Source organism: Haemaphysalis longicornis, unplaced genomic scaffold, assembly GCF_048455015.1.
Source record: "Haemaphysalis longicornis isolate Haplotype H1 unplaced genomic scaffold, Haemaphysalis longicornis Haplotype H1 scaffold_9, whole genome shotgun sequence".
In the NCBI taxonomy this organism is placed as follows: Eukaryota; Metazoa; Arthropoda; class Arachnida; order Ixodida; family Ixodidae; genus Haemaphysalis; species Haemaphysalis longicornis.
In genome coordinates this window covers 1761604-1772928 of record NW_027526460.1, presented here as the reverse complement: position 1 = coordinate 1772928, position 11325 = coordinate 1761604, and the positions used below count along the sequence as shown (strand labels likewise).

General features: G+C 52.6%; 2 protein-coding genes across 2 annotated transcripts in view; one reads left to right on the top strand and one right to left on the bottom strand.

Moving 5' to 3' along the window:
- The first annotated feature begins 2188 nt into the window (after window positions 1-2188).
- On the top strand, window positions 2189-3980 carry Got2 (glutamate oxaloacetate transaminase 2). The gene has a single exon (XM_077683013.1). The coding sequence runs from the start codon at window positions 2376-2378 to the stop codon at window positions 3654-3656; it is 1281 nt and encodes a 426-aa protein (XP_077539139.1). The 5' UTR covers window positions 2189-2375; the 3' UTR covers window positions 3657-3980.
- A 1040-nt stretch (window positions 3981-5020) lies between these two features.
- Gls (glutaminase) overlaps window positions 5021-11325 on the bottom strand; it is a 33480-nt gene continuing 27175 nt past the window's right edge. The window contains exons 15-16 of the mRNA XM_077683012.1: window positions 9416-9620; window positions 5021-6142 (exon numbers count right to left, since the gene is read on the bottom strand). Of these exons, the coding sequence (XP_077539138.1) occupies window positions 6113-6142; window positions 9416-9620 (235 nt within the window). The 3' untranslated portion in view covers window positions 5021-6112. The remainder of the gene's footprint in view (window positions 6143-9415; window positions 9621-11325) is intronic.

Sequence of the window (11325 nt, the reverse complement as noted above, 5' to 3'; positions counted from 1 at the left end):
CGCACGTGCTTGCTCCGGCATGCCGAAGCCGGCATCGGCACCGCCTCGCTTAGGCTCAGCGAAGCGGCGGTATGGAACCCACCTTGTGCGGCCGGTAAGGTTTGATGCTGTCCAGATATGTTACTGGTCTCCCCGAGTTCCTTGTCACGTTGGGAAGGTGATTACTTGGTTTACGAGGTCGAGTTACGGAAGTATTTGTCGCTAGGACGGAAAAAAAGCGGAGCCAGTGCGAGGTGTTACTGTTCCGCGCGGCCTCCTAGCGGCCGCAGTGGGGGTGAGAATGAGATCAAGCGCGAAAAACTGGTGATGATGAAACAACATTTATTGAGCCCAAAAGATTTGGTGGTGCCCACAGGCACCAGACGGGGGTGGTTCCCTATTCACGGGACCCATATGTCGCCAACAACTCCTGGCCTCTGGCCACCAGGGCTAGCTGGGTCGGCAGGGCGGGGCTGGACAGCAAGGTCTCCCATCGCTCAAGGAGTAGGGGTGGGGTAGTGGAGGTAGGATAGGGGGGTGTAGGAGAGGAAGTGGGGGGAACTGGACTCTTGAGGAACGTGCATTCCGCCATGACGTGCGACAGGGTGCCTTCGGTCTGCTTGCAGAAAGGACAGGTGGCGTCGTGTAACTCGGGATACATTCGATGGAGCAGGGTTGGGTGCGCGAGTGACCCCGCCTGCACTCTGCGCAGGATCGTTTGCTGTTGCCTAGTTAGAGAGCGGTGCGGTTCGGGTAAAGCGCGCCGTTCTTCCCTGTACGCTCGAGTAATCTCTCTGTAGCTTGTCATTGGGCTCGGGGTGTCCGCATCATCGCGCGACTCGGTGGCTGCCCGGAGCGTCATTTCGCGGGCGTGGTAGTCGGCGATGGTGTTGCCTGCTACCCCCGAGTGAGCTGGGACCCACACGAGTTCAACGGCTCGTCCCGGTGTCACCTTCTTGTTCAAAATCGCAAATGCCGCGGAGGAAACGCATCCCCTTCGGTAATTGCCGTACGCAGTCTTGGAGTCCGTGACCACGGCCTCGACGTCCGGTTGAACGAGCGCCAGACCCACAGCCACTTCTTCTGCCGTCACGGGATCTCTCGTCTTCGTCGACGCTGTGACGATCAGTCGGTCGTGTGTCGTAACGACTGCCGCCGCCCAGTCGCTGCCTTAACCGCCCCCGTTGCAGTCAGGGGTCCATTCATTTCATCTGCGCCACGTGAACCAGTTCAGGTGGTGCAGCTCTTCGCCGTTCATTTCAGTGGTGCCGCTCGTGCCAACCGCGCCGTCCGATTCACCGGTGGTGCCGACCAACGAAGTTGGTGCTGACGGGTGCAGGACGAGTTCATGGCTCGTTCCACCGATTATTCAGGATGGCGGAACCCGCTTTGCACCGCTGTGAACTGGTTCAAGAGGTGCAGGCTGAATCGAATGAACCCGTTTCAGTAGTATTAACTCTATGTTTTCAGTCTCTTCATTTTTATACGCCGCCACACCAAGAGGGCGTGGGGGTGGCGGTGGTAAAAATTTCATTTATCCAAAGCTGTATAGAAATTTACTACAGTCCGCTAGTCGACGGCCAGTTAAGAATACCCTTTCTGACTGGTGAAAGCCAATGATAACAAGCTTTTAAAGAAGACTCACGATCGAGTAAAAAAGTGAGCGAGCCAGTACTATTATACTCGGAGCTTGTCACGAAGAAATGAAAGGAAAACGACAGGGGGAAACGCCAGCTTTTATTGTTTATTTATCAGCAAACAAAGCATGCATCTTTGGGCATGAAACAAAAGCCGAGAGCGCTTCAAAACGCGTAATCTTTTAAAACAAAACGTTATTACCCATTACCGTGGTGATCCTGGGGCGATAATCTAAAAGCCCCACTATCACATAGACTCAGTAGTATTAACTCTATGACATAGACCACATAGACTCATTGGGCGAGTATGCATTTCTGCTTTTTCTTGCTTCGAACTCTACCTAGCAGACGACAATTTGAGAGGACTTTTGAGGCACCACATCCGATCAAACAGATTGATTTCGGTTTCCTTTCACAATTTTACGGTTTCTCACAATATTGCCTCACTCATAATTTTTAAAGCTAGTTTCTTAATTGCATTAATGGTTATTTACGGCTTCTCCAATAAATTCTCTCGAATGCAGGGGGCAGCACGTACCCCTCAATACAAAGGGAGTTTCAGTGACAATGTCCCCCTTTCCACATCTACCGCAGCGACTAGCAGCGACGAAGTTTGCGAGGTGCCGGGTGCTCCGTTCCGTGTGGTTATTTTACACGCGTCGCTCTTTCGGCGGAGGCATCAAGCGGCGCCAGTAAAAACAGTCGTCCTTTTGACCTTTGGCGTGTTTGACAGCCCACCGCTGCCGACCACTCTCCGACATGGCAAGTGCCCTCAAGAACACACTGCTCGGATCGCTGCCGAAGAGCGCTTACGGCGTGGCAGGCGTCCGCGCGTGCTCCTGGTGGTCGCACGTCGAGATGGGCCCTCCGGATCCCATTCTCGGCGTCACGGAAGCCTTCAAGAAGGACACCAACCCGAAGAAGATGAACCTGGGCGTCGGCGCGTACCGCGATGATGCCGGAAAGCCGTACGTGCTGCCCAGTGTGCGCAAAGCTGAGGAGATGATCATGTCTCGGAATCTCGACAAGGAGTACCTTCCCATCGGCGGCATGTCGGATTTCTGCAACGCCGCCGCCCGACTGGCCTTCGGCGACGAGAGCGACGTGATCCAAAGCAAGCGCAACACGACGGTGCAGGGCATCTCGGGCACGGGCTCGCTCACCGTCGGGGCCTTCTTCCTGGGCCAGTTCTTCAAGGGCAACCGCGAGATCTACATGCCGACTCCGACCTGGGGCAACCACATCCCGCTGTTCAAGCGCGCCGGGCTGAGCGTCAAGCAGTACCGCTACTACGACCCCAAGACGTGCGGCTTCGACTTCAGCGGCGCCCTACAGGACATCGCCAAGATACCCGAAGAGTCGGTCATCCTGCTGCACGCGTGCGCGCACAACCCGACCGGCGTGGACCCCAAGCCGGACCAGTGGAAGGAGATGTCCAAGGTGATCAAGAGCCGCCGCCTGTTCCCCTTCCTGGACATGGCCTACCAGGGCTTCGCCACCGGGGACATCGACCGCGACGCGGCGGCGGTGCGCCTCTTCGCCGAGGACGGCCACGGCTTCGCCGTGTCCCAGTCTTTCGCCAAGAACATGGGCCTGTACGGCGAACGCGTCGGCGCCTTCACCATGGTGTGCAGCTCCAGGGAGGAGGCCGAGCGCGTTATGTCGCAGGTCAAGATCATCGTGCGACCCACCTACTCGAACCCGCCCATCCACGGCGCCCGCATCGCGCACCTCATCCTCACCGACGGCGAGCTCCGCCAGCAGTGGCTGCGCGACGTCAAGGGCATGGCCGAGCGCATCATGGGCATGCGCAGCCGCCTTCGCGACGGCCTCAAGCGGGAGGGCTCCACGCGCAACTGGCAGCACATCACCGACCAGATCGGCATGTTCTGCTTCACGGGCATGACGCAGGACCAGGTGGCGCGGCTCATCAAGGAGTTCAGCGTATACCTCACCAAGGACGGACGCATCTCGGTGGCCGGCATCTCGTCCAACAACGTCGACTACCTCGCGCACGCCATGCACCAGGTCACCAAGTGAACGGGGCTGCCTTCGGCGCCACCCACGTAGGCTGCAGCCCTGCTTGAACTTGAACGCAGGGAGGGCCTACACGTGTGTGGTCATTGTTCCCGGCTGGCCCCCGATTGCCGCGTTGGTCGAGCATTGTTTTTTAACGGCATTGGAGTCGCACCACGCTATATAGACCCATTCGTTTGTCGTCATCGTTGCAGTAGTACTTTATTGCGTTGAAGAAGTGTTCTTTGCTGTGATCATTTAAAGTGGCCAGCAACATTTTAATGGATGCATTAGGGATGTCAGGAAGTGTGTTCAGATCTGGTTAAATAAATCTGCTTCAAAACTATTCACTTTTTTCTGCTTGCATGCAAATCCAGGCCTGCAGGCACTGGATGCTTGCAAACAACTGCTGCAATTTGCGTCATTCTGTGGCAACTTCACTGCCCGCGGCTTGCCCTCTTAAGAGATAATGTTATCAGCCACAACAAGCCCTCCGTTATCAAGTGGAGGCCATTTGCTCCGAGGAAGGGATCCTTGCTCATCTGTGCCAAGGCCTCGCTACGAACATGGTTGCCCAGTTTTGAAAGTTCCCAATACAAATGTTGCGTCACGGCCTGTGGACATTTGACTGCACTGGTTGTGTTACCACAAAGGTACCCGAGAGCATGCAGCAGCAGCAGCAGGGCCCAGAAACACGGTTTATACAGTGCAACTGGAAGACTGCCCCCAACGATACTGCTGAGCTGTTCGCCCAGCATAAAAGACGCGGGGGCAGGCCATAGGGACATGCTCGTTTATTTCTCCCTGAGCACCAAACAGCATTTCAAGTGCTGTGCACAGGCAACTGGAAAGCTGGCAAAAATAAAACATTTCAGCACGTGCATAACGAGAGCAGCCCAATAGTTTTGTCCTGCTCCAAGCACATTTCAGGCACAGCTAGCACTTGTGCAGACGCAACGCTTGGCCAACACCGCCCTGAGTAAAGGATCATTTCCACGCACCCAATTGTGTGTTCCCCTGACCGGCAACACTTGCCTAAGGCTGTCCTGTTATTCAGGTTGCAGCGTCTTCATGTTTCGCAAATCAACAAGAAACGGAGCAGTGTGAGCGCGCATTGCACCAAATATTCACCTCCAAGCGCAACTACTTCATCAAGCAACCTACGAAACGCAGCGTGCCATCAGCACGCCACTCTGCTCTCTCCCCAGCCCAACATCCACTCCAGAGCAGAAAGAGATGCTGAAAAGGCAGTCCGCTCTCCACATGTGAGCACGGAACTGCCTGCTGCCACAGAGGCGGCTCCTGTTTTGATGGCCAGAGTTTCAAGGCTGCCTGCACGCACGCTGTGGCAGTTCGCATGGAGGCAAAGTACAAAAACAACGCTCGAGTGCAATAAATGTGAACCCTTGGCGTGCCTCGTAGACAGGTGTTCTCTTTATTCAGGGCCAGCTGTTTCCCAAGAACAATTGAACACGTCCAGCACACGATGTCGGTAAAAAGACAGCAAGAAAGACAAGACAGCTAAGTCACAAGTGAAGAAAAGCTGCTGCAAAAAGGCATTAATGGCTGTCTCAGGCAAGCTGGTACGGGTGGCATTTCACTGGTGGCCACGCAGGTATTCTGGACAGCGTTCGGCTTTGCTGCAAAGTGCAACAAGTTAGCGCACCGTTTTTCTTGGTGTCTGTACAAGATCACCTGACCAGACACAAGAAACACTGCAGCAGCATAAAGCTGCAAAGTAATAAACTACAATGAACACTTTGTGAACATAAATCAAATAGAATTTTAAGTGCGGATGCCAAAAGGGCAGACTAGCAACAATGAAGGGCAGTGCACTAGAATTGCGAAGTGTGCGATTTCACGCAGGGCACAACCACGACACAATCAAGGGCTACAAACGGCGTGGTAAGCGGAACAATCGAGGTAAACCAAGTCAGCTGTGTCAGGAGTGCAGGATGCTATACCAAACATTTCAAATGCACGCCAAGCTGTCACAACATTTTTTCAGAACTTTGTAAACGGCACGCACATCACAGCCTGGTACAGTAAAAATATGTCACAACTGGCAAGTCTTGTAGCATCTAGAAATCTGACAGCTGGACTATGATTGCCTCGCCCCATGTTCATTCGCACACACACAGTTAACAAAGGACGACTGAGGCCTGAGCTGCTACGCTCCGCTTCAGCCCACTCTCGGCGCAGAAGAGTCAAGCTGGCAGACACCACTCACAGCTGTGCCTGCCTCCTGGCACTTGCCAGTGCGGCTGCTCAGGCTTGACCTAACAGACCAGGCAGCATGTGCACTCGTGGGAAGGGCCTGGTTAGAATGGGGGGGCGTGCATGGCGGCGCCAGCAGCAAGCGACAGGCGCCACGGAAGCGTCATCCCAGTTAGTGCTTGGAGGGAAAGAGCACACGGCCTCACTTACGCAGCCCACAACGAATACTACGGCCCGCTTGAGGTGCAGACTGGCCCCGCCATTCACCGTTTGCCCTTAAAGCTGGTGAGGTCCTAGTGGGGGGAGAGAGAGCAAGAAAGGCGGCCAGGCTTCAGTTCACTCCTCCTGGCACGCAGAACCTCGGGAATATCCCTCCAGCAATGCCCACAGGCTGTCGAGCACAATGCCCACGAGCGGGGTGCACGGGAATGCCCGCTTTTCTGCGCACTGCAATCTCGCGGAAAGAGCACAGTGCACACCATGGTGGACAGTGCTCCTCGGTGTGAAGCATAGTAATTCGAAGTGTGGTCGAGAAGGATGGCGCAGTAAGTATGGCTGTTGGATGGGCACATTTCTGGTTAAAGGGCACAGTTCGTCACTCAAGCTTCAATAAAATGGCAAAACAAAAGTGGCGTTGACGTTGTAAATAACAGATCTCTGCAAATGAAATGAACGTACACTGAAGGCTGCAATGAACACAGGCAGCGCATGGAATAAAAGCATTAAGTAGTCACAGTTCCTAACAGCGATAAATAAATACAGAAACACTCTAGCTTGCAGCAGCGATTTAAAGGGACACTAAAGGCTGTAATCTTTTGTTTTAACTGAAACATCACGCATTCAGAAGCTTTCTGGGCTTTTTTTCGACGGCCAACAATGCCTTGTTTGCTGAGAAACAAATAGAGCTCACTTTCCTCTCCACCATTTTCTTGCCCAGAGAGAGCCCGACTTTACTCGACCGTCGCCATCTTCCTGAAAGCCTGCCCTCATTGGGCCTTTCGATTTTCCACTTCTGGCTCCCCGCGGGCTGCCCGCGGGTAGTCCGAGGATTCCCCGAAGCCATAGGGATACACGGGAAAACCGAATGTTGGACTGCTTCTCGGGGAGTCCGCGGTGAGCCCGAGACTGTAAATCGAAGAGGCCCATTGGCTTTCACTTTTTTGACGGTCAATAAGAAATGGTCTTTTGACAGCCATCTTGGTGCACTGGCATACAGCAAAATTTGGCCACCAAACCCGTGCTCTTTATTGGTGCTACCCCACACACGCCATTGATCAGGGACGCTGACCGTGTCTCATTTCACGCCGACTGCACCAGTGGTAGCATCTGCTTTTGCCACTGGCGGCTTCCCATCCGCACGCGCTCGTGGTCAGCAGGTGTGGCAGGCCCCCGCACTCGCTCACAAGCATGCACCTTGGGACAGCGCTTGCTAGCATGGCGGCAAAACATTCCTACGGCACTGGAACCCGAACCCAGCCTCCCACCTGGGCTGAGCCATCATTATTTTATGGTGTCTGCTGGCCGAGGTGGTTTGCCTTTCTTAATTGCATGTCCCTGCTCCAGCGTTTGAGATAATCCTGCTGCACTATGCATTCGTGATTGGTGACGTCACAAACTGCAGTGCGCGACAATGTGTGGGCGAAATCGCACCTGTTGTTTTCCACCATGTGTACGAGATTTTGGTGGTCAAGATTAATCCTGAGCCCTCCACTACGGCGCACCTCATCGCCTGCGTTGCGTCGGTGCATCAAACCGTACAATCAATCATGCTGTTGGCATTTTCTACGTTAACAGGCAACTTCACTGCTATTGCTGTGAAGGGTTGCATTCCTATTCACGAAATGCTATTCTGCCGATATAGGCCAGTTTGGTGTCCCTCTGTGTCGCACATCCTTTGAATCATTAAGAAAGCAAGAAAAAAACGCATAAAGTAACCACAGCAAAACAACTTATTAACAATTTCGCAGAACTTAGCACAAAAACAACTCTACAGGTGATGAATCGTGTGCCATAAGCTTTGTACTACTCACTACTCAATGGATCCAGCTTGCAGACTATGGCAAACAGAGTATAAGTTAAAAAACGTGCAAGAACACACAAAGAGTAAGAAAGAAATGCCCAATTAAACAGTACAGTTGAAACTCTATGCGACATAGTTTACGGGAAGCTAGAAGCATATGAACACCCCAAATTATTTCATTAAACTGCAGCATACATGAACACCAAGTGTTCCCTATGAGGAATTTGAATTTCTTCAATCTGGGATTTGGTAAAATAGAGTTTTGACTCTGTTCAAATTACGTGCGGGTAAAACAAACGTCCTGTAATCGCAAAGCATCACAAGTTCAGCCACAACACCTGTTAAAGTACGGTGCCTTACACCCATTCAGGCATTCACAAGCTCTCATTCATGGACAGCACAACCACCCTGAAAGCCCTTGCAAGTACCCTGCTGCGTAAGACACCTTGAGGCACAATCACAGTGCCAACCAGTATGTCGGACAGTTCGGTACCAGGTAAGTTAGCGGGCTGGATGCATCTACCTATCCTGCCCCTGACTATCACTTGATACAAACACTTGACGCAAAACGTGCAAGTGCAATAGCGTACCTTGTCATGAAGTACTACCTAATCTGCACCACTGAAGACGCTGTTCGAACAATTAAAAGCTTGAGGCCAAAAATTGTAGCGCGAAATGAGCTTGACTATAGAGGTGGTGAAAAATGAATTAATAAATTAATACGTGAGGTGTATGGGACCATGAGATGTGCATGGGAAGTACAACGCTAGTCACGACACACACACACAGAAACTGGCCGACAGGGTGAGAAAAACACGGCAATATTCCGTAAGGTCCACAGTGTATCACAAGGATCAATGATTGTTCCTAGATTAATGAAATGTGTACGAAACAATGAAAAGGAGAGAACAGATATGATCCCACATCACAACGGAGATTCAGTCTTAGCGGTGCTGTCGATGCAAGAAATGGTGGGAAATGAAAAGTACAGAGCCTCCTATGCTTTGCACAGAGTCTGGGAAGAGCCCCAGGCACATGGCATTGTGCCACCCTGCGTATACCGTTATTTATGCGTTCTGTTGCCAGCATCTGGCCACGCCCGGCCGTCTTATCTGTGTTCAGAGTGAAGTGGAGAGTGTTTTGCATTGTCATCAGTAGACTAGAATGTTCCCCTCTAATCACCAGAGCTTTCGATCTAACTCAGTGGTCTTGGAAAGAATAACGTAGAGCGATAAATGCTCGCAGGGAAAACGCCAAGGTCTTCGCCTTGCTGACAATCATCTGTGCATGCCCGCTTCTTCGACGCTTGTGCACTTCTCAAGTTCTGTGCGGAGCACAGGTTTGCTTCCCTAAACCGTGTTTGATGGAAGAAGAGGCCTGCGTCGTCCTTGGCCACGTCCCAACCAAGCTGTCGAGTACCCACGGCCCCACACGGTGCCAGCTTTCCCAAAGCGGCAGGCGACCGAATGCGGTGGACGTCTGTGCAGCACAGGAGGCTCTGGGAAAGCGCGCGGGCGGCTCATTTGCGCAGAATGGGGATATTTACGGGCCGGCTGGTGCCGTCGGCTGCCTTGGGAGGCGGCACGCCCCCGTCCCCTGGGCCCTCCTCCTCCTCCTCTGGCACCCCTGGCTGCGGCGGGGTGTGTGCCGGGGCACACGGCTGGGCAGTGGGCGTCTCCCACTTGGCCAGGTAATCGGCCACGGCGGCGTGGCCAAACTGGCGGGCGTCATCCAGCGGTGTGTGGCCCCACCTGCAGCACAGACGTCGGCGCACTTGTGGCTGCTGCTCTGACCCCACAGTGCCGGCAGATTTTGCTAGACGAGCTCCAGCATTTGAAGGGCACTCATCAACGTAGGTAATGCACAGTGGCCAGGCGACACGGCAGCGTCATGACGCTCGTCAGCACACACAAGAAAGGAAGTGGTCGCGTGGAGGGGAACTGCACTGGGGATTGTCATCCGTGCTGCTGGTGAGAGCAGCCATAGGATGCAGGGATAAGTGAGCATCGCCAAAAAATTTCCCAGAGTGAACTACTCCGTCTGCACCCACGTGTCGTATTTTGTGGTCTACCTATTTTGTTTGACACCAACAACGGCGACAGCCATTACCTGCTTATTTAAAAAACAAATAAAAATGAGAGAGCAGCGGCCACCTTGGAAGTTTATGCCCTCCTTAGAATGGCGGGGCCACCTGCCATGTGGAGAATGAAATGTGCAATGGCCGTTTCCAGTAGGAAGGAGCCAAATGAGGCGGCTCAAAGTCAGAAAATTGCCTTCGTCACTAGTTTGGGGCAATCACAAATGGTTGCAAAAGAGTTCATACGAACGAAAATAAAACATTCTTACAGTTCATCGTTACACATGCCAATACAGCGAAGGCACCCTTGTAAGGGGTGCATTCTCCATCAAGCCAGTCATTGGCTTTTTGATCGTATCCCTCGCATCATTTGACATTGAAAATAAATATCTTGTAATAAACGCTGGAATTTTCTTCTCCTATGCTTTCCGACCTAACGTTGTCTGCTGTGCCAGCTTTTCCAAATCAGACTTGCGACTTTTTCTTTAGTTTGCTCTCGTTCTACTACTTTAATTGTGTACTTGCATGTCTGTGCTCGTGGTGTGCCATTATGAGATCTTTCAGTGCGGACAAAAAGGCAGTCTTGGCATGTCACAAGTTCAGACACACAGCCACAGAAATGTAAAACGAGAGCGAAGCAACAAATGTGAACAAACAATCGTGAGCATGATTTCAGAAAGCTGGCTGCTGATCTGGCACAGCAGACGACAGACAATTTAAAAGCATATGAAAAAAAAAATTCCAGCGTTTATTGGCACTGAGAACGATGAACCATGGGGATATGTTATGACGATCAATACCAGCAGTTTTGAAACTATTCGTGAAACTAGTGACGAAGGAAGGTTTCACTGCATCTGGCTCCACGTGTTGTTCTGCATACGGCCAGGCCGCGCCGCTGTTCCAATTTGGGCATGAACGTCTAACATGGCTGCCCTTTCCCCATGGGCGAAAATTGTTTTTATTTATTTCCTGAATAGGCACTGGCCAGTAGGTGATATGCAGTCATTATGGTTGCCACATGAGCTCTCGTTTTTGCGTGTTTTCATGTGGAAAAAGGCCACTCGTGCATCAAGAACAGCGGAAAGTCAGCGGTAATCTCCCGCTGCTGCCATGCTCCCCAGAGCGAGTGCATTTTGCGCCAAGATATCAGGCCGTTTCCAAAGCAGCACAGCACGCCAAGCATCCAGCGAGAAACGGGCCCCCCTCGGCGCGTGAGCCAAGCATCGGACGAAGTGATGCACCCACAAAGAGAGAGCGGAGAGGAAAAGAAGAACCAAGGCTGCCGCCACGCAAGAAGCCCCACCAGCCGCACAGCCCACCTCCCAGCCCTCAGCCCTGGAGACAGCGCAACAGAAACGTTCCCGGATGCCACCATTGCC

What these genes read in the sequence shown, in the direction of transcription:
- Got2 (XM_077683013.1), top strand. Translation starts at nt 2,376, where the DNA reads ATGGCAAGTGCCCTCAAGAACACACTGCTCGGATCGCTGCCGAAGAGC.